Source organism: Pipistrellus hanaki (genome assembly GCF_964339955.1).
Source record: "Pipistrellus hanaki genome assembly, chromosome: 1".
Classification (NCBI taxonomy): Eukaryota; Metazoa; Chordata; class Mammalia; order Chiroptera; family Vespertilionidae; genus Pipistrellus; species Pipistrellus hanaki.
The window spans coordinates 151710333-151738121 of NC_140503.1; the positions used below are offsets into that span (position 1 = coordinate 151710333).

Below are 27789 nucleotides of genomic sequence, written 5' to 3' on the forward strand. Positions count from 1 at the left end.
GAGATCATAAAGTCCTAAACTGGGGCAGAAGGAGAAACTGAGACAGAAGGACGTGCCTCAGGTTCATGGGTAAGTGCACGTCAGATAGTGTGCTGACTTCATGTCACCATGAATAGTGTATGGACATGTCTTAGAAAGTGTCTCTTTAAAAGCAGAAAAGTTTTTTTTTTCTTCTTGTGAAGTTGGAAATTATTCAGTATCTCCAAATTGCACAATACATTTAAGGCATTATATATTCAGCTACTTAAATTTAAATGATGAATCCATTAATATGTTGCTTGAAATATAGACCATAGTCTTTGTCTTCCAAAGGATATTTTAATCAAAATATTAAAAAAAATAAGCTGGAGTCTCATTCAAATAGTTAATTCCAGCTGTCTTTTGTTATAATATATCATGAATTATCTCTCTGATGGATGGGCAGCCAAATGCAGATAAAATTAGCTTTGCAGTCATTCATTTTAAATTGCTCTTGAATCATTTGGAAGTAAATTCCATTTCAGCAGAATATGTTTCAGGTCTCTGACAAAGAGATAATAGTCCTATATTTTATGATATAAGCAATAATAGTTTAAGTCTTATGATTCTGAAATACAGAAACTTGTGTATTAAGTTGATGAAAATTAAGGTTTGATATATAGCATATAAAACCAGCAACCAAAGCTTCCTAGATGGATGCGCCTAGCACAATATTTTCCTGTCGAGAATTAGGTGCAATGAAAGTCTATAAAAATAATGCCAGGTGCAAAGCTTTCTTTTCTTGTATATAAATGACCAAACAAAAGGCTGTGTGTAATAACAGAAAGGAAATACTGAGATTTACCAGATTTCTAGATTACAATGCCAATAGCACTATTGAGTAATAGTAGGAAGTTAAGTCAAGTATTAGAGGAGAGCAAAATGAATAATTATGTTATATCTAAATTTAAAAAAAAACAACACAATGATAGCGTGAAGTTAATACTGAATTCAATGTACAACACAAAGTCAACTCAGAAAACTTTATTTGTTAACTTGAATGAACTTCATGTAGAAAATGTATTTATCGTAGCAATGTATTTATCGTAGCAATCAGTCATTTTGCCCAAATAGCATCATGTAGTCAATGCCAGCATCTGAGTGTGCCTTTATGCACCTCCATGGCAGCACTAAGGTTGTCCGACTGACAACTTAGTGCCCGCCCCTCCCCCCCAGTGCAAGAATTTGGAATACACATTGAGTTCCTACGATCACCCGAAGACTTTGGGAGCCTCTTCAGATGTTTTTGTTGCTGTTGTTGTTGTTTTGTTTTTTTAAAATATATTTTATTGATTTTTTCTACAGAGAGGAAGAGAGAAGGATAGAGTTAGAAACATCGATGAGAGAGAATCATCGATCAGCTGCCTCCTGCACAGCCCCTACTGGGGATGTGCTCACAACCAAGGTACATGCCCCTGACAGGAAAAGAACCCGGGACCTCTCAGTCCACAGGCCGACGCTCTATCCACTGAGCCAAACCGGTTTTGGCTCAGATGTTTTTATTAAGAAATAAAGTTGTCCTACCCAGTTTGACTCAATGGATTGAGCATCAGATTGCAGACTGAAGGGTCCTGGGTTCGATTCCGGTCGAGGGCTCATGCCTGGGTTGTGGGCTTGATCCCAGAAGGGGCAAGCAGGAGGCTTGATTCTCTCTCATCAGTGATTCTCTCTCATCATTGATGTTTCTACTTTTCTTTCTCTCTCCCTTTTTCTCTGAAATAAAAAAAAATATTTTTTAAAAGAAATAAAGTGGTAATAGGAAGTACTCAATGTTCTGCCTACTTAAAAATTAAATCATTATTTCATAGCATCCAGGTTTTCAGCACGATCTTAATATCAGAAAGTTGGCTTACTAGTACAATAAAATGAAGTTCATGCAATGAACTGATCTCAGTAAACAGTTCAAAGAAGACTCTCCAAGCTCATTATTCCTTGTATTACAGTCCCCTAGTGACTTGAGAGAGTTTCCCTCAGTGGGGCAGGGATTCCTTGTTTTGGATCAGGCTCAAGATGGGCACTCGGGTACATCCAAAAGGAAAAGATGAACAGATAAAACCGCACACTTTCACTTGCACACCATTGCAGACACCCATGCTTAGAGAATTGATTGGAGTCTCAGTTTCATACTTTGAAAAGCCATATCTTCTTCCAGAAAACATCTAATCACCATTAAGAAGCTGAGAAATACCAAATGCATTCCAAAATGAATATTCACTAGCAGAGATATAATGTCATTTCTCAGACACCCCGGGAAGTAGAAGGCATAGTAACTGACATTGCAGACAGAGCTAGCTTCCGGGCTGTGGGGCCCGTCCTGTCACCCAGGACCTGGGTGAGATTTAATGCTCTGTCATCATTACCTCTGAATTCTTAATACATTTTTAACAAGGTTTCCCGGATTTTCATTCTGCAATGGGCCACACAAATTTCATAGCCAGTTAGTTTGTAGATGTTATTGTTATAATACTATATTTGTACCGAATTTGAGGCATTCTTTTTTTAATATATCTCTTATTGATTTTTTACAGAGAGGAAGGGAGAGAAATAGAGGGTCAGAAACATCGATCAGCTGCCTCCTGCACACCCACTACTGGGGATGTGCCCACAACCAAGGTATATGCCCTTAACCAGAATCGAACCTGGGACCCTTCAGTCTGCAGGCCGACCCTCTATCCACTGAGTCAAACTGGTCTTGGCAAACTTTAGGCATTCTAAGCTCTAAAATACCTTGTGAATCTTTTAGTAATGATCAAAGTTGTCATAATATTTATGCTTCTACAAGATTTTTATTGATCTGCGGTAGTGTGCCTGGTACTATGCCAGACTTATGGAAAGTAAACATGAAAACAACATAGTCCCCGCCTTCAAAGAGCATTTATTTTAGTGTGAAGCCCTTGTTTCTGTATAGTCCTGGCTTTTGAACATTGGGAATAGTTTCATAAAACTGGCTGCAAAAACTGAGAAGTAGATTCTTCCACATATGTGCCAGGCAAATGAATAGTGCAGAGGAACTAAGTGTCCCTGAAGAGGAATTTGTACATGGTCCTTTTTGTCTTGCTAAATACAAATTGCATTTAGCTAGGATCATTTTTTCCTTGATAAATACATATAGATGTAACCATGCTGGTTATTTAAACACTCAGAAGTTTTCCTTTATATGTTCAGTTGAAGAGAATTGGGTTGCTTGTTCGATTTTTAAAACTTACTCTAGAAAAAAATTCCAGAGTACATTTCATAAAAAGACAATTTCTGAAATACCATTTTATTTTAAATTTAATGCTGACACCATGCTTGTCTAAAGCAAGGAAAGTGTTCACTTAGCAGGCTTAACCTGAAGGCTAGGGAGCAGTTATCTGGGCCGATTTCCATGGTTGGGCAGGGTATCCAGGCTAACAGTGGTGAATGAAGAAGTGAGGGATTCCTGAACAGCCCATTTGCATTTTGTTATATCTCTTCCACTATACATACCTTACTGACACAGAATCTCAAAAATTATCTTCATAAATGTCATTCCCAACACCTGAATTAAGTACTAGAAATTATGTGTCATATTCATCTAGAGCAGTGGTTGGCAAACTCATTAGTCAACAGAGCCAAATATCAACAGTACAACGATTGACATTTCTTTTGAGGGCCAAATTTTTTAAACTTAAACTTCTTCTAATGCCACTTCTTCAAAATAGACTCACCCAGGCCATGGTAACTTGTGGAAGAGCCACACTCAATGGGCCAAAGAGCCCTCATGTGGCTTGCGAGCTGCAGCTCGCCAAACACAGATCTAGAGCATAGACTTAAATATACTGTATGCATATTATGAGGAATATTAATAAGCTAATATGCTGTGGTTAGTTAACGTATCTTTCTAGATAAAATTTAAGGCATGAGATTCCTTCAGAGCTAGAATGATATGCAAAAGAAACACTGGATTTACTATATGATGAAAACATTTCAAATAATAGAAATAATTCCTATTATAACTTGCACCTTAAATGTTAGTAAGCACATTGAAAAATCAACACCTTATAAAGCCTCGTACCAAGACATAGAAATTATTTTTCTTTACTTGTAGTAATCTTCTTGTCTTAAAACCCCAAATTAAGGAAATACAAAGTTAGTTTGTCCATATTTTTTGTCCATATTTTTTTAAAGTACATTATTGAATAATTACTTTTTCCCCCCCTGAACCTAACAGTGTCTCTTGACTTGAAGACATATGTGTGACTTCCTCAGCTTCCCTTAGGACTCACAGTAGTTTACAGTAAATAATAAGAAAAAAGAAATACATGCTTTGGCAAGGCAGGGTAATCAATGTTTAGTGCCTCTCTATCTTTCTGTAGAATGTAAATGTATAAGTACTTTTGTTACATTATTGAATACTATCGGGAGATATATAACCTTCAGATGTCTTGTAATCATCATTCCTTCTAAAGGAACAAGTCTCACCTTCTAAATCAATGATTTGGAAGGCTTTTTATATTTTGCATACCTAAATAAATAAATATATTATTATGAAAGGCATGTGCAAGTTCTTATGTGTCTGAATAGTATAAATAAATACAATTGACCCTCTGCCTTTATGAACAATAATTAAAAACAATAGCTAACATTTTACAGCATTGGAGTCTGATATTTTATGAAGCTTTATTGATTATCTGCAGTCTGTCATTACATAAAACAGGAAGTGCTTCAAAAGAAAAAAATTGAACAATGCCTTCAAGACATCAGCTCCGTGCTGATGGATCTAATATCTCAATTCCCCATTCCTATGCCTTTCTGAACTATTGTTTGTATAAGCAGTTTTGAGTGTTCTTGCATATTGACCAAAGCAGCTAAAATTGACAGAGGCAAAGTTATCCTGTGGTTCTCTAACAGTTTGGATCCTGCTGTTGAACAATAGAAAAACCAGAAATGATGCTGTGCCTAAAGAAAGCAAATTAAAAAACTAAAGTGAGAAAGGAAGCTAGCCACAGGGAATGTCATTGACATCCAGTGTCAGGAATTTATCATTATAGAGCAGCTTTGAAAGCTAGTTTTGTCTGTGATGCAAGTAAAGCCAATTTTTACTGCCAAACAAATAGGCAAAGACTGGGTACATTACTGATTGACAGCTATCCCATGATCTACATGAAAAGTCCAGGCCAGGGTCCTTAGTGGACAAGCATCCACATAGTCACTGGCTGTCAGCCAAAACAGGTCAACAACTGAGTGCCCGATGAAATGAGAGATTCAAGGTAACATCTGAGCAATCAGTCTTTACCAATACCATGCCCTTTATTTGCTACTGAGTATGCATACTGAATAGGACTTGTAAAGACTTTTAATTTTGACCTCAGAGTTTTAAATTTACATATAGCCTGGGGTGCTTAATCAACATAGAGAATTAATAATAAATAAGAAGAGAATTATTAGGCTTAACTTATTTATAGTGTATGGGGAGACTTCTCTTTAAAAATACATTTTTTATTGATTTTAGAGAGAGAGCGTAAGGGAGAGGGAGAGAGAGATAGAGAAACATTGATGAGAAATATCAATTGCTACATCCTGCATCTCCCCTATTGGGAAACGAGCCCACAATCCAGGCATGTGCTCTGATCAGGAATCAAGCCAATGACCTCTTGGTGCATGGAATGACACTCAATCCACTGAGCCACACTGGCTGGGCTGGAAGACTATTTGTTTTTAATTTCACTTTCATAAAATGTAATAGGATTTTTTAAAGGCACTTTTATTATTTTTTTTTATTTTGGAATTATGCGTAACCCAGATTAAAAGAGAATGTACCTTAAAGTGTGCAAATATCTCAAGGGTTTTAGGTTTTGTTTATTCATCAATGTTGGAATAGCATGTGACAGCAATATGCTTGAAAATTTTCAGTGATATAAAAATGAGGCTATTGTTCTTCATAATAATATTTAGTAATATAATGAAAATAGGTTTGATTACTCATATTTCACATACAATGTTTTAGGTGTAGTTTAAAATTAAGATCAAGCAGTATTGCTTGATTCTGGGTTCTTTTGTGGCTCTCCTGTTGCCTGGGTTGAAGTTATCATCTCTATTTCTAGTACTTAGCATAATTCTGAACTCAATACATATTTGTGGTTGAATGAATGAATATGTCATGTGGTGCATTTTTAAAAATAATGGTAGATTTGATCCTTAATTCATGTTTCTAATATTTCTTCTCAGCTCCTTGCAAAGATTTGCCTATGAAGCTTGTACTTTTCAAAAGGATTTTTCAAAATTTGCTTTTGCTCTTATCAACCCTCAAGGGTAACACTGTGTAGTGGGAGGAATGGCATTTCTGCTATTTCCTACCTTTGTGCTGAGGGCAAGACATTTGTTCTCCCCGATGTTGAGTTCTGCCATGCCTAAAATTGAGAATAATCTAAATCCTTAATTGAGTAGCCAGTCAACAGACCTAGCGTACTGCCTGTGCATAGCAGTCATTCAAATTGCTTAATTAGATTACAATGCATTATTTTTAAGCATGTGACAAGTAAAATGCAGGTGTTTACTATATTTTGAACATTTTCTACTTTCTTGTTGTTTTACCAGACGATGACTTTTTTCATGAGCTGCCAGAAACTTTTCCATCTGACCCCCCGGAACCTTTGCCACACTTCCTGATCGAGCCTGAAGAAGCTTATATTGTGAAGAACAAGCCTGTGAACCTGTATTGTAAAGCCAGCCCCGCCACCCAGATCTACTTCAAGTGCAACAGTGAGTGGGTTCATCAGAAGGACCACATAGTAGATGAGAGAGTAGATGAAACCTCTGGTAAGTTTGCCATTGCATTAGGACTACTATTTCAGATCCACTTACTACTTTAGCATGTCATCATACTGTCCTTTGAATTAGTAAAACAAAAATTGAGTTATTCTGTGGCCAAAAGTTTGAATATTTGGTGATCTTTCATGCATTGCAAAGAAAAATGTGATAAATCTTGACTTGATTCCTGTTGAATTACATGAAACTAAAACACAGTTCATGCTAAGATAAATAATGAAAATTAATAGACTGAACAAGTGGTAAATGCCCTAGTGAAAGATGCTGTTCAATTTCACTTCTGTGTCAAGACTGGTGTCAGGTCTAAATAGCCTGTGATTATGGAATATTTTCAACTCTGGATAAATTGTACTTCTGTAGATGACTCTCCAATGTTAATTCACAGGGATAATTTCTCCTTATATTTTTTCAAACAATCTAAAATGTTATAGATTCAAAGTATCCTATATTCTTAACTTACATCTCAAGAATGAATCCTAATAATTTAGCTTAGCTAAAGTTAAACTGAGGGTGATTGAGAATAGAGAGTGATTGAGAATAGAGGTAGAATAGATTGAAAAGAGGAGCAATGGTGAGTGCAGTCACCATCTATCAAGATGCATCTTGATCAGCGTATCTTTGCTCCTGGCATCCTTAAAACTCCTGCTTGCATTGCTCTGTACATATTCTTAACAGAAATAATAAAAGCATAGAGAAGATGAAGTTGATTTTAATAACCTGTGAAATTTAGATTGGCTATAAAGGAAACTTTCTTGATAGCAATTATTTACTCCACAGTGGGAAACTTAAGAGAGTTGTGGAATCTCCTAGAGTTATTTTAAATTGGAAAGATACATACCTTTCTGCAGTGGTTTAAGTGTTTTTGTTTTCCAGTAGGGAGAATAACAATGTGAACTTTCGGATTACTTCCAGATCTATGATTTTATAAGATGAAGACATGTATTTTAAATATTAAAACTTCGCTGATTATTTCCAAGCTAAAGAGTGCCATATATGACAAACATGGAAGCATTGAAATATCTTCATTTTCATTATTAAATATGGATATATGTTTTCAAAATTTTAATTGATCATATTTGTATCCAAATATGGGATTAACCAAGGGCAAACAAAGACCAGCACTTGAGGGGGGTCCACTTTCAATGTCTCTTACAATATAAAGAGTATATTGAGGTGATGGGACATAAAGAAATAGACTGTCGGCAGGCTGAGAAGAGTCATCTTTCTAAAACACATGTGAGGCATATATTTCTGTAACACAAATGGACTGAGAAAACTCAGGTGGCAGCTCTATGCAATTGTTTGTCAATTTGTGAATCGATTGCTCACTGCATGCGAGCTGATGACTACAGAAATGACTGGGTAGCCAACTCTACAGTAGCTGACTTTAGGGAACTGTCCCACCTCTTGGTTAATTACTCAGAAAATAACTTCACCAGATGTCTTCAAAATCTCAAGTGAATTGAGTTTTATTTGTTTTAGCTCATTTATTTGTACAGATTTCAAACACAGAAGTTTTAATGGTAATAAGAAAAGAAGGAAATCATAAAAGCTAAAATGAGAGTCACAAACATATTTAGGCTTTTTTTTTTTTTTCTAAATTAATGAAATTGCCTACATAGAAATATATATATGACTAATATGTAAAGTGACCCCTGAGGAGTTCCACTGGGAGATTTGGAGTTCAATTGCTCACTATGACAGCTGGCAGCATAGAATGAAGGAAGGCCCCAGCTGGAGCCAGAAGGCCCCTACCCATGCATGAATTCCATGCACCGGGCCTCTAGTTTTCAAAATAAAAACAAAAATAGTTTGATATTGAGAATGTCTGACCAGAGAATACTCAAACTTCTAAGACATTTTACAATGCAGTAAAGATGATTTTTCAACCCACAAGGTAAGCAGGTGGAAAAGTAAAAAAGGTCACAATTTAATTTCTGGTCAGGATGCATGCTGGGTTCTGGCATCAATACCCGGTGTAGGGAGAGTCGGAGGCAGCCAATTAATGATTCTGTCTCATCGTTGATGTTTCTATTGCTCTCTCCCTCTCCCTTCATTTCTGAAATCAATAAAAATATATTTAAAATAAATAAAATAAATTATAGATGTTAGGGCTTTAATGTCATCATTACCACCATCATCACTAGGAGACAAATTCAATTGATTGGTTGGTTGGCTGGTTGGTTTCAGTGGTGGACAAAGCCTTTTTAATGAAGATAACATGGAGAAGCCTTATGAGAAAGCACTAGCGGCCCAATGCACAAGCATTCGTGCAAGAGTAGGCCTTCCTTCCCCCGACTGCTGGCACTGCTTTCCTCCGGAACCCGGGACCCAGTCTTCCCTCCTCTGGCCATGGCAGATACCTGAGACCCAGGCTGGCTCCTTTCTGGCCCCGGCTTTGTTAGGAATGACTTCTTGTCTAATTAGCGTATTGCCCTTTTATTAATATAGATTATTAATTTGAACATCCAAAGAAAACCACAAAGCCAAGGTACAGACTCTCCGTCTGCAAAAAGCAAAGCAAACAAACAAACAAATAAACAAACAAAAACACCTAAAACAAGCATACAAAAAACACCTGGTTATATCTGTGAACATACATAAATCAAAGGGCTAATTTAATTAATATATAACTATCTCTCTTTTCTATTAAAGTTACTAGAGACCCCATGCATGAAATTAATGCACTCGCAGGGTCCCAAACAGCTGCTGGCTGGGTACTCCCTCCCTTCCCCTGGCTGGCCCTGTGTGCCCACTGGTCAAACTCCCAGAACTCCAGTAGAGGAGACAATTTGCACACTATGCTTTTATTATATAGGATTGGGGTGATATTGGCTAATAAAATTACATAGGTTTCAGGTGCACAATTTTACAGTACATCATCTGTATATTGTACTATGTGTTCACCCAAGTCAAGTCTCCTTCTGTTCCCATTTATCCTCCCCCGACCCTCTTTCTACCTCTCTCTAACCTCCTTTCCCTCTGATATTAGCCATACTGTTTTTTATATTTATGTGGGTTTTTGCTTGTTTGTTTTGCTTAATCCCTTTGCCTTTACCACCCAGCCCTTCAACACTCCTCCCTCTCTGGAAAAATATTTAATCAAAAGATCAGCAACCTATTAGAAAATTCAGCAGAGTTTGAATATGGAGATATAGGGGGAAATGCAAATGATTACCAGGCATCTAAGGAGATGCTGTCCAGATCGAAACAGGCATTAAGTATACAATGCTGAAGGAGTGGATAGAGAATATCTCATACCTTATTGATAAGATTGGTACAATTTTCTTGAAGGAAGTTTGAAAATATCTATCAATATTTAAATATATATACCTTTTCTTCACTAATTACAAATTTAGACAGTCTAAAGATAAAAGATTGCATGCAAGGTTGTCCATTGTACCCTTGTTACAGTACTGTATCAAAGGCTGTTTGTTCATTCCTAGGCTGGAATACTATGACACTTTTTAAACAATGAGGTTTCTCCACATATAAAACTGTAGTAAAATCTCTCAGATAACATTTTAAGTGAAAACTGAAGTATAGAATTGGGTATATTCCTCATTATGTAGGTAAGAGGATACACATACATTTGCCTATGTGTTGAGATTTTCTTAAGAATTATAACAAGTAGTTGGCAGCTTAGAATCTGGGGTGATAGGAAGTTTATTTTATTCTTTTTTTCCAATTCTGTGAATGTGTTATTTTCATAATAAATAATGAAACCTGGGTGAAAAGGGATAAGCCCAAAGCACTTTATTGCATCTCTTTGCCTGCTATTATAAATCTCCAATCTCTACAGTATTGGGGGATACGTGTAGGTCTCTAATATTTAAAGCTCTTTGCTTTTCTGTGAAATCAAATACTGTATTGAAATTGAACTGCTTGGTTTTATTAGTTTGTTTTTGTTTTGTTGTGTGTTTTTTTTTCTTCTGAAGCTGGATACACCTGAAAATTTGATCCTCAAATCTCCACTTAAAACAGTCTGATTATAGTTTTGTTGGGGTCTTAATGATTCTTAATCACAAGACATCTTAGAATACATTTAGTCTTGAAATATATTACAAATTGGAGAAATCTTCTTGGTATTTAGCAAATCAAATTGGTTCTCAGATGACAGGACAGAGAGAAGTCATTGCAAACCAATTAATTTTTATAGATATCTCCGCTTTAGAATAATGATATTGAAAGCATGTTTAGTGGCAATCGTATATATTGCCTTGCAGCTGAAAAATAATCAACTGCATTCAAATATATCCTCATCAAAGATAACTTCACACTGAAAAACTACAGAATAATAATGCCAGTTCTTCTCCAACTCACAGAATGATTCCCTTTAAATAAAGAATATTAAATAGACTCACGTGTTCTGAAGTATGAAGCAAACAATTATTTTACTCATTGAGCAAAGCTATACCACTGATCATAAAATGTACTGATTCAAGTTCATTCATTACTGGTATTGTTTGCCTTTCCATCACTTAAACAACATTTGCATTTCTTGCAAATATGTAATAGTAGAAACAGAAAAGGGGAAAGCAGATTAGATGGTTTAGAAATTTTCAATATGCAGAAGCTCTTGATTTGGTAATATACTAATAGATAACTATGTCTCTTCAGAGTTCCATTGAAATCTTGATCTGTTTAAAAATTTAAGGTTACATTTTTAAGAAAAACTCAGGCTTGGCTGCTTGCTTGCTTTCTATTTACTTAAAGTCTTTTCAACCCTTGTTTTCAGGGTACCTAAGATTTATCATCAAAAAGCAACTATTGCCCTTCCAAGAAGAAACAAGGGAGTTTAGAAGGATTTTCCCTTTACATCACTAGCAGAATGTTATCAATAGGAGCAGCACAACAACAATAAAATGAGTGCCAAGCTTTATGCTGGATGCCTTACACGTATTAGATCATTTAGTCACCACAACAATTGCATCATATAATTTTAGGTTTTGTTTGTAAATGAGAATACTAGGGCTCAGCAGGATAAACTAGCCCAGCTCACACAGGTAAGAGGGGACAGAGGCAGGAAGTGAACTCTGATTTCAAAGCCCTTCCTCTTGGCCCTTTTATCCATTGTCTCCCTAAATTCTGCCCAAACTATTATGCACAGACCAGACAAAAAGAATAAAAGAAAAAAAAAGAAAAAAAAAAAGCTATAATAATAAAAGCACAATATGCAAATTGATTGAACAGCAGAACGACCTTCCAGTTGACATTCCAGATGACCATGCAATAACACGCACTGGCGCTAGGCCAGCCTAGGTGGGTGCTAAGCGATTGGTAGAGGGGGGCCTCGTCATCGCCCCATGGTTGCCCTGCAGAGGGAGACCCAGGCCACCCTCTGCACAGTGATCAATCGTGGAGCAGGGCCTCCCTCTATTGGGCATCGATCACGGGAGGCCCAGGCTACTCAGCTGGTGGCCACAGAGGAGGCCCAGGCCACCTAGCTTGCAGTGCTGCAGGCGGTGGGTGGGGCCTCCCTCTGTGGGGTGATCAGTCTGGGGGCCCCACAATTGATCACCCCACAGAAGGAGGCTCAGGCCACTGGCAAGTGACATCTTGGTGGGTGTGCCAGGCCAGCCTGCAATTGCCCCGCAGAAGAAAGCCCAAGCCAGCCAAGAGATCACACCCCACGCCTGTTACCCACAGAGGAAGGCAACCGGTGGTGTGGATGGGGAGGTAGCACCACACAGATGGCAAGCAGTGGCAGCCTAGGACCCTATTCAAGGGGTCCCAGATTGCAAGAGGACACAGGCTGAGCTGAGGGACACCTTCCCCTCGCCCTCATGCAGTGGGCCTCTAGTTATATATAATAAAACCCCAAAATGCTAAGTGACCAGCCAACTGGTTGGCCATTCAACCAATCAAAGCATAATATGCTAATGATATGCTAAGGCCACTCAACTGCTCACTATAATGTACACTGACCACCAGGGGGCAGGCACTCCAAGTAGTAGGTTAGCTTGCTTGGGATCAGGCAGATCAGGACTGAGTGGGACAGGTCAGACACACCCTGGAGCCCTTCTGAAGCCCCTCCTGGCTGGCCAACCTCCTGCATCTTTCCTTGGTCCCAATCATGCACTGTGGAGTCCCCCAACCTGGCCTGTGCCCTCTCACAATCCAGAAGTCCTCAGGAGATGTCAGAGAGCTAGTTTCAGCCTGATCCCACAGGCCAGGCTGAGAGACCCCACTGGTGCACAAATTCATGCACCAGGACTCTAGTGTAATATAATGAGCACTTTCCTTAGGAGAAGAAAATCTGATTCAGTATGTCAGTTAAACTTTTTTAAAAATGTATTTTATTGATTTTTTACAGAAAGGAAGGGAGATAGAGAGTCAAAAACATCGATCAGCTGCCTCCTGCACACCCCCTACTGGGGATATGCCCACAACCAAGGTACATGCCCTGGACCTGAATCAAACCTGGGACCTTTCAGTCTGCAGGCTGATACTCTATCCACTGAGCCAAACCAGTTTTGGCTCAGCTAAACTTTTATCTTTCATGTTTTCCTTTGCCTTTCTTGCCTTATATCAGGTTTCCCAAATATGGTCTTTTGTGATTCTTTAATGTAATAACTTAAGATACTGCTTATGTTTTGATTCTTTTTATTCTTGAGTGTATTTAACATTTGTCTAAATAACAAAAGGTGAGCCCTGACAGGGAAAGAGATTGATGAGGCAAAGTTATAAATGGGCACAAATTTAAGTGAACTGCATTTCTCAAAATGGAGTTCTCACAAATAAGCTGTGCTCACTCAGTTCCCTGTTTATTGCAGGAATGGCACAATTGATATTCTTTCTCTTGTATTTCTCTCTCATATGCCTCTTGTCTCCACTCCATCACCAAAAATAGACATCTCCGCTTTATCTTTTACTCCAACGGACAAAGTGATCATCAAATACAGATAGGTTCACCTCAGAATTCTTCCACAAAACAACCTTCATTTTTAATTCTTGCTGCTGTTCCCTATTATAGGCCTCTATCGTATACTCTTTAGTTTATTTATGAGGCCTCCCATCCCTTCTTGATTTCAGCCTTTCTACTAGCCATCCATTCTCTAGGTCGTTATAGGTCTAAGTGATTAAATCATTTTAATTTTCTTAAAATACTTAATGGCTTTCTTTTCTCCACGGGGCAAAGTACATCTTCTCTGGTAATATAGTCAAAAGCTTCAGTACAGTCTGTTCCTAATCAAACTCTCTAGCACATGCCCCATATACTAGGTCAATATGGTTTTCCCCTTAAACTTCATTCAATGAACCACCAGGGTCTTATCCGTTATCTCTCCCTTTTTGAGAAAAATAAAGTCAATTTCCATGTAAAAGTCCTGCAATTCTGCAGTGAAAAAACTTTTTTTTATCCTCATATTTGGCAGCTGAAATCTTTTTTACAGAACTTAATGTCACCCCATTACATGATTTAGAAAATGCTGTTTATATAATTTCAGAAGGAAATTGGGTGGGATTTTTAAAATTTATTAAATGAAGTCAAACACTCTTTATACTATTATATCTTAGAATCATAGAAACTAAGTTGTGAGACTACAACAGTAATTTAAACTCTGAATTATCAACATGCTCTTCATCAAATTGAGTGTGATTGGTTTTTTGTTATCTTGACTTAGTGGTCCTACTTAGGGCCTCTTACTAATCTTTAATAGTTAAAAGGGACAGTTCTCTTATCAGTCTCCTTTCCCAAGTTATTGCTCCTTTTCAGTGTAAACATTGAGTTGAAGCATAAGCTTTGTGAAATCAGGGATTGTGTCTTTTTCACTATTCCAGTTTATGCATAACTTGGTGTTGAGTACTTATAGGGGCTCAATAAATAAGTATTGTATGAATTAATGACTTAATACCATACTTTCTCCCATCCCACCTCTGTTAAAATCCTATTCATTCTTAAAGAAGTACCTCAAATGAAATCTCATGGATGAATCTTTCTATAAAACCCAAGTCATATATGTCCACATTTCTCTTATTTTACTCCCATTTTCATTATATTTATAAATGTGAAGTGTAAATATGTAGTAGGTTAAGCCATGTGAAATTATCAATATTCAACCATTTTGAGGAACAAAATGGTAATTGCATATAATTTAATATCATGTTATTTTAAAGTGTTATGTACATCTATAATAATGAAAGAATAATATGCTAATTAGACCAGACAGGCAAAAGACCTTCAAGACGTCATTCTGGACATTCTTCCGGACAAAGCCAAGATGGTGGGGGCCAAGGCAGAGGTGGTGAGGGGCACTCAGGCAGGCAGGCAGAATGATTAGGGGCGATCACTCAGGCAGAAAAGCGGTTGGAGTAATCAGGCAGGCAGGAAAGTAGTTGGGGATGATCAAGCAGGCAGGCAGTGTGATTAGGAGCAATAAGGAAGGCAGGGGATTGTTAGGGGTGATAAGGTAGGCAGGAGAGCAATTAAGGTTCATCAGGCAGGCAGGTAGACAGAGTGATTACTGGTAATCAGGCAGGCAGGCAAGCGGTTAGGAGCCATTGGTTCCAGATTGTGATAGGGATGTCCTGGATTGTGAGAGGGTGCAGGCCAGGCTGAGTGACACCCCCTATGCACGAATTTTGTTTACTCGGCCTCTAGTCCCATATAGTAAAAGAATAATATGCAAATTAACTATCACTCTGCTACACCCACAAGCCACACCCACCAGCCAATCAGGAGCAAGCATGCAAAATAACCCCAACAAAGACGATTGTGGCCACAGAGCTGGAGAGAGCAGGAGGCTTGATTTTCCCCCTGCAATGGAGGAAGCCAAGCTTTCTGCACACCTTGGTGGGCCCAGGCCTCTGCACAAGGCTATAAAGTTTCAATTATAGAAAATAAATAAATCTCAATAAAAATGGCTGAGGCCATGGAGCAAGCAGGAGGCTTGGCTCAGCTCCAGGCTACAAAGTTTCAATTATAGAAGATAAATAAATCCCAGATACCAGGGTCTCTGCTTGGGTTGTTGGGGGTGTGGCCAGCCTGCAAACCACCACAGGCCCCTCGCCCAGGCCTCCCCATACCCCAAGGAACCCCACCCTGATCCCCCACCCATGCACCAGACCTCTATCCTATCTAATAAAATAATAATATGCAACTTGACCATCACTCCAACACATAAGATGGCTGTCCTTATGTGGTCAAAGATCCTGCCCCCATGTGGACACAAGATGGCCAGCAGGAGAGTGCAGTTGGGAGGGACAAGACCTGCAAGGGAGGGCAGTTGGAGATGGTCAACCTACAGGGGTGACCAGGCCAGCAGAGAAGGAAAGTTGGGGGCAACCAGGCTTGTAGGGAAGGGCAGTTGAAGGGTACTCAGGCCTGCAGAGGAGAGTAGTTGGGGGAAGACCAGGCCTGCAAGGGAGGGTAGTCAGAGGCAAACAGGCTGGCAGGGAAGCAGTTAAGCATCAATCAGGTTGGCAGGAGAGTGGTTAGTGGGTGATCAAGCTGTCAGGCAGAAGTGGTTAGGGGCAATTAGGAAGGCAGGCAGGTGAGCAGTTGGGAGCCAGTAGTCCTGGATTGTGAGAGGAATGTTCAACTGCTGGTTGGACATCCCTCAAAAAGTCCCAGATTGAAGAGGGTGCAAGCTGGGCTGAGGTTCACCCCCTGTACACAAATTTTGTGCACTGGGCCTCTAGTATATTATAAATGCATATATTTACATACAATAAATATGTCTCATCCAGGCTGGGTGGCTCAGTTGGTTGGAGCATCATACTGTATACCAAAAGGTTGCAGGTTCAATTCCCATTCAAGGCATGATCCTAGGTTTTGAGTTCAATTCTCCATTGGGACACATGATCTCTCTCTCTCTTTACCTCTCTCTCCATTCCTCTATCTCTAAAATCAATAAACATATGTTTGGGTAAGGATTAAAAAAACTAAGTCTCTTCAACTAGATTGGAATGGTATGTTTTCTAAAGCTTTTGTCTTTTTAAATTTATAACACAAGCCACTGAGCACAGGGGATGATTGATACAATTTTGTTTTGTGGGGTTATAGCAACTCATCCTACTAAATGTAGATAACTCAGATTTAGTGAGACATACTGAGGATGTTTTATTTGGAATATTTTATGAATAGGTCATTTAAGGGATACATTAAGATAACACAATCTTCTGTAAAAAGAGTTATTTTACACATTAAGTATACATATCAGACTAATCATTATTCTCCATGCAAAATATTTACTTTCAATTCAGTTCTTGTTGAATAGTGAACATTTTCAAAAGAAAATTAGATGGGCTTTATTTACCTTTTAGTAGTGATGCATAAAATTTGTAAGCTCTATTGGAATTGTATTCCATAATCTTTTTTTAAATTTAAGTCAATAGGAGTATTGCCTTTGCAAGAATGAAGGCTAATATCTATAATACTAGAGGCCCGGTGCATGAAACCCTTGCAGGCAGGGGTGGGGGTCTCCTCAGCCTGACCTGCACCTTTACAATCTGGGACCCCTCAGGAGATGTCTGACTGCCAGTTTAGGCCCGATCCTTCAGGACCTAAATCGGCAGATGGCCATTCCTCTCACAATCTGGAACCCTGGCTCCTAACTGCTTATCTGCCTGCCTGCCTGATTGCTCCTAACTGCCCCCCTGCTGGCCATATTGCCCCTAACTGCCTCTGCCTTGGCGTAAGTACATAGCAGTCTGGCCTCCCTCTGCCACAGTCAACCTGGCTGATCATGGGAAGGCACCACCCTCATCACCCCACTGCTGCTGCCATGTATTCATCCACAATACATCCATCCTAATTAGCATATTACCCTTTTATTAGTATAGATATTTGTCTGCCACTGAAGAGAAATAATTCTAGAATATAAATCAATTAATATATTGTTGATATCCTTCTCAGAGGTATTTAATACCAGAAAATAACATTTTTTTTCTTTTTAGTATGAGGCTGGCCCCAAAATAAAAGTAGAAAATTGGCAAGGTTCCATTTAGTACATGAAGGCGTTTCCACTTAGTCTTACAACTTGGCAAGAAAGTAGCTGCTGATAGCACAGTATCAATATTCTGAAATAAATATGTTCTCATAGTCTTCATCTGTTAGTGCTCACAATTGATTCATCCTAATTTCACATCGGCATTAAGGACGTAAACACCAAGGTTGACATTGCCTATATAATCTCAGCTGCAAGTACAAACACATGGTTGGATCAGGGTTCCAGAACTTAGCTGTTCAGCTGTTGTTGTCATTCCATTCTAGCTCAAAGATACTGTCAACTAGCTGCATAGTTTGGGCTCTCTCTCTGTCTATAAACCTGGTTTGTATCTCTGCTCTTTTCCTAACTTATTAACAGAAGTGAGCGCTTAAAAAATTTTAGGCTACACATTTGGAATTATTTTTTGTTTCAAATATACTTTTATCGTAAATTATTTAATTGTTGTGATTTAGTCATTTTTATTAACTTCAGTATTTGCAAGTATTAATTTTATAGACCCTGCATATACTCCAAAACACCCTGAGTATACCATATTTGTGGAACTGTGTAATTTAACTTAATTATATCCCATGGGGAAGATTTTTAACGTTTGCATTACATACTGTATAGAAAATGTTAATAGCATGTATTTATTGAACAGATCCAGCCCAGAACATGATGGTAAAGTAGAAGCAAGAAAACATTACATCTTTCAGTGCAGTTTTAAGCAAGCTGTGTTTTGTTAGAGGAAAACAGAAATTTTCTAAAATTATATACAGGGAGAGTTTTTAATATAATAAACACAAAGGAATTCTCTCTTAGCAGTTAACACTTAGGGCAAGGTTACTTGTGATGCATTTCTCTTTTTTCTTTCCGAAGCTAAGATGAAAACATTGATTAATACAGATCAGTCAAGAATATGTCTATAAGTAGATATGTATAATAGGTACATACATATCTGTATGTGAGTGTGTGTGTTTGGCAGGGTGTATTTGTGTGTGTGTATTTTTCCACATTTAGAAAAGAGTAAAAATGTATTTGCTTTGGCAGCGCATCTACTAGAAAAGAGTGAAATACGGTGCTGCCCATCGTCAGGCCCACACCAAGGCTACATAAGAAGCTAGAGTCCAGGGCCCATTCTTCATCTAGATTACTTGCTACCCAAACAGAGCATTTAAGGAACAAAACTAGTGATTGTGTTGCTATAGCTATTTTCCATGGGCCCAGCAACCATGCATATGCTGTGGCTTCAGGTTTTAATATGCCCACTTCAAAGCAGGATAGCACAAGTGTTAAAAGTCATGATGTATTTTTAAGATAACCTTTGGCTTTAAAGAGAGTGTCTTCTTCATTCTCATAGAAAAAAAAAAAAAACATGCTCTTACAGATTTCTGGATTGTGATATGAAATAGGTTGATCATCTTGTTTAAGGGACTTGAAGAAAAAACTTCAGTTTAAAAGAGAGAGTTAGTTTTCTAAAAGAGCATGACTTTTTCTCAAAATGTAAGTGTTATTTTTGGTGTCTATTAACCTATTGTGTTGAATATAAATAAATCTGGTTCATAAATATGAGTTAATGACCTAGATTGTTGTCCTTTTTATTCTGTGTTGTCATAAAATATTATCCATCCTCTTTGAGGCTGGTCACTAATTCTTACTATCCAATATCCTCTCCATAATTTGCTTAAAATTCAGATGCTATTTTCTCTCTTCTCCCCAACATATTTTTGGGCATTTTAAGACACAGCAGAGATTGTTTTAGTTAAAAATGTGACAATTAATGAGTAATATGATGCTAACATTGCGGGGGGAGAGGGTTGGGCTTTACTAGGTCTGGACCCTTTAGTCTTCTCCCTTCAATCCCAGCAGTCCCTCCGCTAGGGATTCTCAGAGCCCTTGTGTGATGCCTGTTGAAACATGCACTATTGCTACTTCCTCTGAAAAGCACTATTTGGAGCTACATATTCAGATTGCATAAAATGAGAGCTACAATTAGCAAAATATCAGGACCTGGTCTAAAAGCAAGCATAGCAGGTAGGTAATATAATATGCAGCGACTAAAAACAATTCAGATTAGGGAAGTCTTAGACTCATTTATGGTTTCATCAAGGGTTTACCCTGATGTTGAAATAAAATAAAATACTCTGTTTTGGAAAAATATTTCCAAGAACATGAAGGCAAGAACAACAAGGAACTTGTAGGACATTAGCTGTCAACCCTGGCTGCATATCATATGGAGAGGGGTAATAGCTGAATAGTCTATGGCCTGGACTCACCCCCAGACTTCACTGGGAACAAGGCATCAATTTTTTTTTTCCTTTTTTTGGTCTACCTGTTTGCACGTTTCAAGCTCTCTAGTAACACTGGCTGACCAGCCTGGGAAAGTAGGGAGACATGGTGGTGCAAACGCTGCAGAGAGGCAGTACAGAGAAGTGTTATTCAAAACTGTGTCCCACCTATTACTGAGTGTTGTAAGCAGAGACACAAGTAAGACTTACGTCCTTAATATCACAGTCTGGAGGGGCCAAAAGCGAAAAGGGAAGAGAGGAGAGAGACAGGGAACAAAGTGTATGCTTTACCACTTGCTCAGGTCCTCCTCTCTTTGTGAGCATTCAGGAAACCTTCTGGAGGTCGCGTGGTGTCCTGTTACCTGGCAGAGTGCCCCTGCTTCCTTCAACATCCGTCCTTCTGTCTCTGCCCATTAAGCTTCTTGGGCTGAGGGATAGCAGCCTCCTGAGGGAGAAGCAGGGAACGCCAGGGCTTGAGTGAATTAAAATTTCTCTGGAAAACCCCAGGGGGATGTTCTGTACAAGGCAATTCCAGGAATGGCAGGGAATGAATGGCATGCCTCTTCCTATAACCACTGCCGCGGTGATCCTAGACAATGATGCCCTCTGTCTGAAGTGACGTTCCTGACTAACAGGCTGCCTCCCCACACCCATCCACTGGGGATGTGTGAGACCAGAAAAACACCACACGGCAGACCGCTTTTCCTCACCTTTTGCTCTGTCACATTCCTGAGGCCCCTCTTCAAATGTAGAGATGGAGAGAAAATGCCCTTTGTCACTGTATTAGCTCCTTAGGGCTGCCACAGTGATTTACCGGGAAAGCCGTGGCTTAATACAACGGACATGTACTCCCTCGGTTCTGGAGGCTAGAAGTCTGAAATCCAACAATGCCCCACTACCGAAGGAGATGCAAGAGGAAAATGTGTTTCTTGTCATTCCCAGCTTCTGGTGGCTGGCCTGACATTCCTGGGCTTGTGGCAGCATCACTCCTATCTCTGCCTCTGCCTTTCCATCATGATCTCTTCTGTAGCTTCCTTCCTATGTATCTCTTATAATGACACTTCCTTAGATTCAGGGTTGCAAGATCCTTAATTTAAACATTCACCTGTTCTGGGCATTCATTTGTGGACGTACATTTTTAGGGGCCCCCATTCAGCCCGCTACAGTCATCAAGCATTTATTAAGACTATGCCACTTAATATCACTGTTCAAAAGGCAACGAACCTTGACAGACACTTCGCCAAGAAAATATATAGATGGCAAGTAAGCATCTGAAAAGTTGTTCCACATGGTACACCATCAGGGGCATGCAAATTGGAACAACAATGAGACACTACTACCTACCTATTAGATTGGCCGAAGTCCAGATCCCTGAAAACAACCAATCCCGGCAAGGATGTGGGACGCCATGAACTCGTTTTCATTGCTGGGGGAAAAGGAAAATGGTAGAGCTACTGGGAGCACAGTTTGGAAGTTTCTTACAAAACATACTCTTACCATATGATATAGTCATTGCACTCCTTGGTGTTTTCCCAAAGGAGTTGAAAACTTACATCCACACAGAACCACAAATGTTTATAGCAGCTGTATTTATAATTTCCAAAACCAGGGAGCACTCAAGATGTCCTTAAGTAAGTGAATGCATAAATAAACGGTAGTACTTCAAGATAATGGAATAGTATTCAGCGCTAAAAAGAAATGAGCTGTGAAGTCATGAAAATGCATGGGGGAAATGTAAATGCATATGACTAAATGAAAGAAACCAGTGTGAAAAGGCTACATATTATATGATTCCAACAATATGCCATTCTAGAAAAGGCAAAACAATGGAAGCGATAAAAGGATCAGTGGTTGATGGGATTAACGGGGAAGGAGGCGTGAATAGGTGGAGCACAGAGACTGTTTAGAGCAGTGGTACTCATATGGTATTATAATGATGGATACACATTATTACACATGTATCCAGATCCATAGAACGAACAATAGTAAGAGTGAATGTTCAATGAGGACTTCGGGTGATAAGGATGTGTCAAGGTAGCCTCATCAATTCTAACAAATAGACCCCTGTGGTGGAGGATGTTGATAATAGGGAATACCATGCGTGTGTGGGAGTAGAAGGTTTATAGAAATCTCTGTGCCATCCTCTCAAGGTTGCTGGAAACCGATAGCCTCTCTATTGAATACCGTGAGAAAAAAAAGACCATGATGATGGAGGCAGGGAGTAGGGGTGGTGGGAGCTGAAAGCGAAGGCATTACCTGGCTGATTTCCCTTATTGAGTGAATAATCTCTAAATGAACTATAAACGGAACAGGCAATGAAAGCATTCCCCAGTGTTCTTTACCAGCTTGCTGAAGCCTCCCCCAATCTGTTGCTTTGTGCTGTGAGCCAGAGACAGGAAAAGCACTGCTCAGCCAGGCTCCTGCTTATTGCTCACTCCCCTTATGCCCAGGGCATCCCTGCCAACCTCTGCACTTTAGTAGTCATCCTGCCTCATGGGGATCTGAACATTCTCATGCCCACGATGCTTATGAAGAATTTTCCTAATGGAGTTGCCAAAATTAAACCAAAATAGCCAAAATAACCTAACGTGCTTCTCTTGGTGATTGTCTGCACACAAGGACACACACACACTCCTGCCTGACCTAACAACACAATGGGAATGTAAACAGGGTGTTAATGCAGTGGCTCTCAGTTGGCTTCCCAGATGGCTCAAGTTCAATAGATTTTTTTCCCCCTGATTTCCTCTGCTTCTCCTAGCAAGTGCTAAACAGCCATTATGCCTTTTCCTGAACATTGAGATTCATCTGCAGCTACTAAACTGCCTCCAAAGTGTTTCAATTTTGCATGAGCGCTAAGCTGGGGACTGGGAGGCATTACCAGTGCTGAAGGCCCAGATCATTAGAAAGAGCATGTAAATCCTCTGAACCAGAAATAAAACTCGCAGAGACTTCCTTTGTGAAGTCCCAACTGCAGCTTTATGGAAAACACAAACCTTTGGCAAGATTGTATGTGTTTTCTTTTAACTTTCTACATTTTATTTTTGCCTTTTATTTTTTAACTTTGGCCCATGTGGTCTCCTTATTTATTTTTTTAACAGTGAGATTTATTTCAGAGTCATGAACATGGGAAATAATAGCCATGCACTGTTATATTAGTTCTCTTCTTAGGACACTAGATCCAACTTCACTTTTAATAGGGATGGAACTTCAAAGTATTGCTAAGGGATGACTCACATAATAGATGTTTAAAACAGACCTGAAACTGGGTGAGTAGCAAGAAGCTCGCAGGGGAAAGGGTGACATTTTTGAGGCATGTGCAGGGGACATAAATCTACATTATTTAGTAACCATAGATGTAGGAAGTGGACAGTATTGGATTATGGAGAGAGGTTAGGGTAGAATGTAAATGCAATTGTGAAAATTATTCACGAGAAAGAAATTGTAGTTCTCATTTTTCTAATATTTTTTATTGATTTCAGAGAGGAAGGGAGAAGGAGAGAGAGATAGAAACATCAGTGATGAGAGAGAATCATTGATCAACTGCCTTTTGCATGAAGGAGATCAAACACACAACCCAGGCATGTGCCTCTGACTAAAATCAAACCTGGGATCCTTCAGTCTGCAGGCCAATACTCGATCCACTAAGCTAGGGCTTATTTTTCTCTTTTAAAATTCATGGATTGGAGCCCAGCCTGCCCCCTCTCACAATCTGGGAGCCCTCAGGGGTGGGAGGTGACCCGGAGATCAGGTGAAGGTGACACCCCCATCACACCTCTGCTGCTGACAGTGCTGGCAGCACAAGCCTTGGCCGGCCCTGGTTACCTGAGCCCAGGTGGCCCTTGGCAACTGGGGGACTGAGGGCAGGTCCTGCCACACCACACACCTGCCACCCTCTCCCTTTCCTGGAGGGGCTAAAAGGACTGGGCGCCACCATCTTGTGTCTGTGGGTGCCGCCATCTTTTGTGATGGCATTATGGTAAATTTGCACATTCCTTCTTTATTAGGTAGGATAATAGGTCAGGTTATGTTTATTTTAGGATTGTGAGAGTAAAAAAGTATACATTTATGACTAGATATAGTAGTTCATTATTTATCTCTTAATATATTTCCAAGGACATTTATTAAATTCTAATTTATTCAACACTGCATATGCAAGTGGGACCTGACAGAAATGTGACTAAATGGGCTTCTGGTAGGGTATGAAGTAAATGCATTTCAACTTGTAGGTAAAAAGGAAATACAGGATGAATGATAAGTGTAAAAATAGACATAGCAATGTTAGGTGTATGTATTTACTATCTATATAACATATCCATTTTATGCTGAAGCCCAGTTTCATTTGTCAGCATGTTGTAAGCATCCTTCAGACAGAATAGTCTTATCCATTAATTTCCCTTTACTAAAAACATAGCTAATCATGAAAGTGTCATCATCTTTATTAGCATGAGTGCCATCACAAAATATTATTTACTGTAACTTCACACCTCATGACACTGAACCGCACATATTAAATAGCTAGCTTTCCTGTGCTCCCATGGAGATTGTTGATCCAGTAGGTATGTGTCCTTTGAAGGGAATACATTTATAAAAGGAAGAAAAGAGAACAAAACTTTGCCTGGAGCTATGAACAACACATGATTGAAGCTGTTTGTTCAGTTGGCAGCATTATACAGTCACATAAATATATCAGGAAATCAGAGCTAAGAGTGGGAAACAAGCACTTTTCCTTCCTTCTTTTTCTTTGTGATGTTAATACAGAATGGATCTGAAGACAAGTAACACCCAGCAGCCAGAATCAGGGCTCTCTTGAGTTCAGCAAAGAAAGAATTCCTAGCCAAGGACTCTAGCACAAGAGGAAGTTTATGTAGCATGCAGGAGGAAAGTACACTCAAAGAGAATAGCTGAGTGTGCTGCTTAGAGAGCTGCCCTGGCCTTGTAGAGAGAAAGTCACAGAAGCAGAAGTGAACCAAGTGGGCTGCTTGGACTCAGGAAACATGTTACAGAGGCAAAAGAAGGGCCCTTAGAGATTAAGAGAAAAGGAAGCTAAGATACACACCTGAAGAAGGAAGGTGCAGGGGCATACACTGTGTCCTTTATTTTAAGGGTTCTTATCTGTTTTCTAAAGATAGCAATTTTAGGAGAGGTCTCAATGGAGGATCTCAATATAATATTGATTCGCTTACCAGGTGTATTATTCAATATGCTGACTCATCAAAATGAGATCATATGCTCAAAGTTTTGATCTCTACTGATTGTGGTAGCTAGGGAAAGGGGTCATGGGTCATTGCATCTGGTCCTGATGCAGCCATGCCACCACTTCATCTGATTTTGCTGTTTGTCTGGGCCTGGACCTGAAACACAACTGAGGCCTAGATGTTATCTCTAGTTTGACCAAACTCTTTCTCTGTGTACAACCTACCTGAGGCTTTGTTCCTAAGATGACTTGATGCTGATCAGAACCTCATTATCCTGAGGGTTTCACACTTAAGGGAGTGGCTGTGCAAGGGGGAAGAAGACAGGTGAGTCAGGGTGCTGGATGAGGCCATTTAGAATCAGCCATCAGTCTCAGTTTCCCCATTCCACTTGCAAAGGAATTTTCCTAACTTCTTAATTCCCTGCCTCAATAGTAAAAATTGAACCAAAGTATCATGAGATTTATAAGTATTTTCTTCATCCTCTTATTCAATAGTCATTTATGAAGACCCATTGTGTTGTTCCAAGCACATTAGCGTATGTCATGTAAGTATGTGCTATGCTAAGCTGCAGTAACAATTAAAACACCACAAAATAGAATGGCTCAACCATGGTAGAATGGTACATCTGTCCTGCATGAAAGTACCCTTGTTTACAGGACAGCACACTTCCCTCTGGTCAGGCATGGACCCAGACACCTTCCATCTATGGCTTTGCCATCCTCATAGGCTTCATCCTCTTCTGCATCCAGCCAGCAGAAAAGGAAAGACAGCAAGGAGGACACCCACACTCTTCTTCAGCAGAGCGGCCAAGAAAAGGAACACGTTCCTTCCACTCACGTCTATTGACTGGAATTGTTTCTGTGGCCACTTCTGAAACCAAGGAGACTAGAAAATGTGATCAAGTCATGTTCCTAAGAAGAGGCAAGGAGCCGGCAGTCTTTGATATGCAGTCTGACTATAAAAGTACTTTCTCTTACAGATTTCTTTTGATCTCTTTTTTTTAGAACAATCTATTTTCATTTTCCTGTTAAGTAAAAATCTCGTAAAGAACATTGGTAAAGAACTATCAGTTTTTATTGATTTAAACTAAGAAAATAAGAAATGTAAAGGCCTGCCCAAAATTACCGCCAAGCTAAGAACAAAAATCTGGTTTATGTTCTTCCTTTTGGTCAAATAGTCTGCTTTTCTACATTTAGCTCTTTCTATCAGTAAAAACTTTCACACCACAGAAAACAAACCCAAATTTATTTTTACTTGATAACTATGAATATTTTAATGTCACTAGGATTTCTTAAAAATTCAATTCTTTAGTTTTTCTATTTAAGTAGCTTTACCAACTCTACTAGAGTAGGACTTCTAATAGGTGCAATTCTGCTCTCCCTCCTGGGCACACAAGAATACTGCAAGTCTTGGCATCTTTGCTATTCAGCCAAGCCAACTGATTACTTCTAGCCAGCAGGCTAAGCACTAAAGCTATGTCACCAGTGCTGAGCCAGGTCATTTAAGAGCAGAAATGAGCTTTCTATTCTCCTTTCTCCTCACCCAGAGACCCTGGTAGCCACGATTAAGAGGATGTAGATTCAACATAGATGCATCCTGAATCACTAATGTGGGACAGGTTCCCTGAGGACTTTTGTGATAGAAAAATAAGTTTTTACGCCAAGACCGGTTTGGCTCAGTGGTGGAGCGTCGGCTTGGGGACTGAAGGGTCCCGGGTTCGATTCCGGTCAAGGGCATGTACCTTGGTTGCGGGCATATCCCCAGTAGGGGGTGTGCAAGAGGCAGCTGATCGATGACACTCTCTCTCATCGATGTTTCTAACTATCTCTCTCCCTTCCTCTCTGTACAAAATCAATAAAATATATTTAAAAAAAATAAAAAAATAAGTTTTTACTTTGTAAAGCCCCTGAAATGAGGGATGTTATTTAATACACAGCATAGCATAAAATAAGTGGACTTTTCCACTCACCATCTCACGTTAGCACCACTCCCACCACTACTGTACTTCAGTAGTGGGGGACTTAAGATATTGGTGAAATCCTGAGTGAACTGGCTGAAGTATAAGAAATTTCAGGGCCTTTCACTAGAACTGGTTGCTGCTGCTTGAACACCATGTCTAAATGTGGTAGCTAAATCTGCATTTCCAGGGGCACTTAATGTCCCTACCCAGACCTAACTCTCCCAACACTGGTAAAGAATTTTAAAACCAGTTATTTCTTTCTCAGCTGGACATGTACCTAATATAATTTCTAATCAAGGTGCTCCTCCCATTAGTACTCCGATGGTAACGTTGTGAATAGGATGTAGTTTTATTCTCAGAACATTTTTGGCTTTCCAAAAATCTGATAGTAAATACAAGGCAGGAATTTATTTTATCTAAATAAATAAGTAGGTTATTGTTTAGTGGATGAATATTTATCTAGCCCCCAGCTGTAACAATATTTTTGGATGAGTTAAACTTTAAAGTTGGGTTTAGAAGTTTCATTAAGGTAGGGGAGGGTGGAGGCAAGGGGGAAAGATCAACCAAATAACTTGAATGCATGCATTGCATATAAGCCTAACCAAAGG

General features: G+C 39.3%; 1 protein-coding gene across 2 annotated transcripts in view; it reads left to right on the forward strand.

The window, feature by feature from the left end:
• UNC5C (unc-5 netrin receptor C) overlaps positions 1-27789 on the forward strand; it is a 363690-nt gene that overhangs the window by 201376 nt on the left and 134525 nt on the right. For both annotated transcript variants that reach the window (XM_084897119.1, XM_084897120.1), the window contains exon 2: positions 6577-6798. In XM_084897119.1, coding sequence (XP_084753245.1) covers positions 6577-6798 — 222 coding nt within the window. The remainder of the gene's footprint in view (positions 1-6576; positions 6799-27789) is intronic.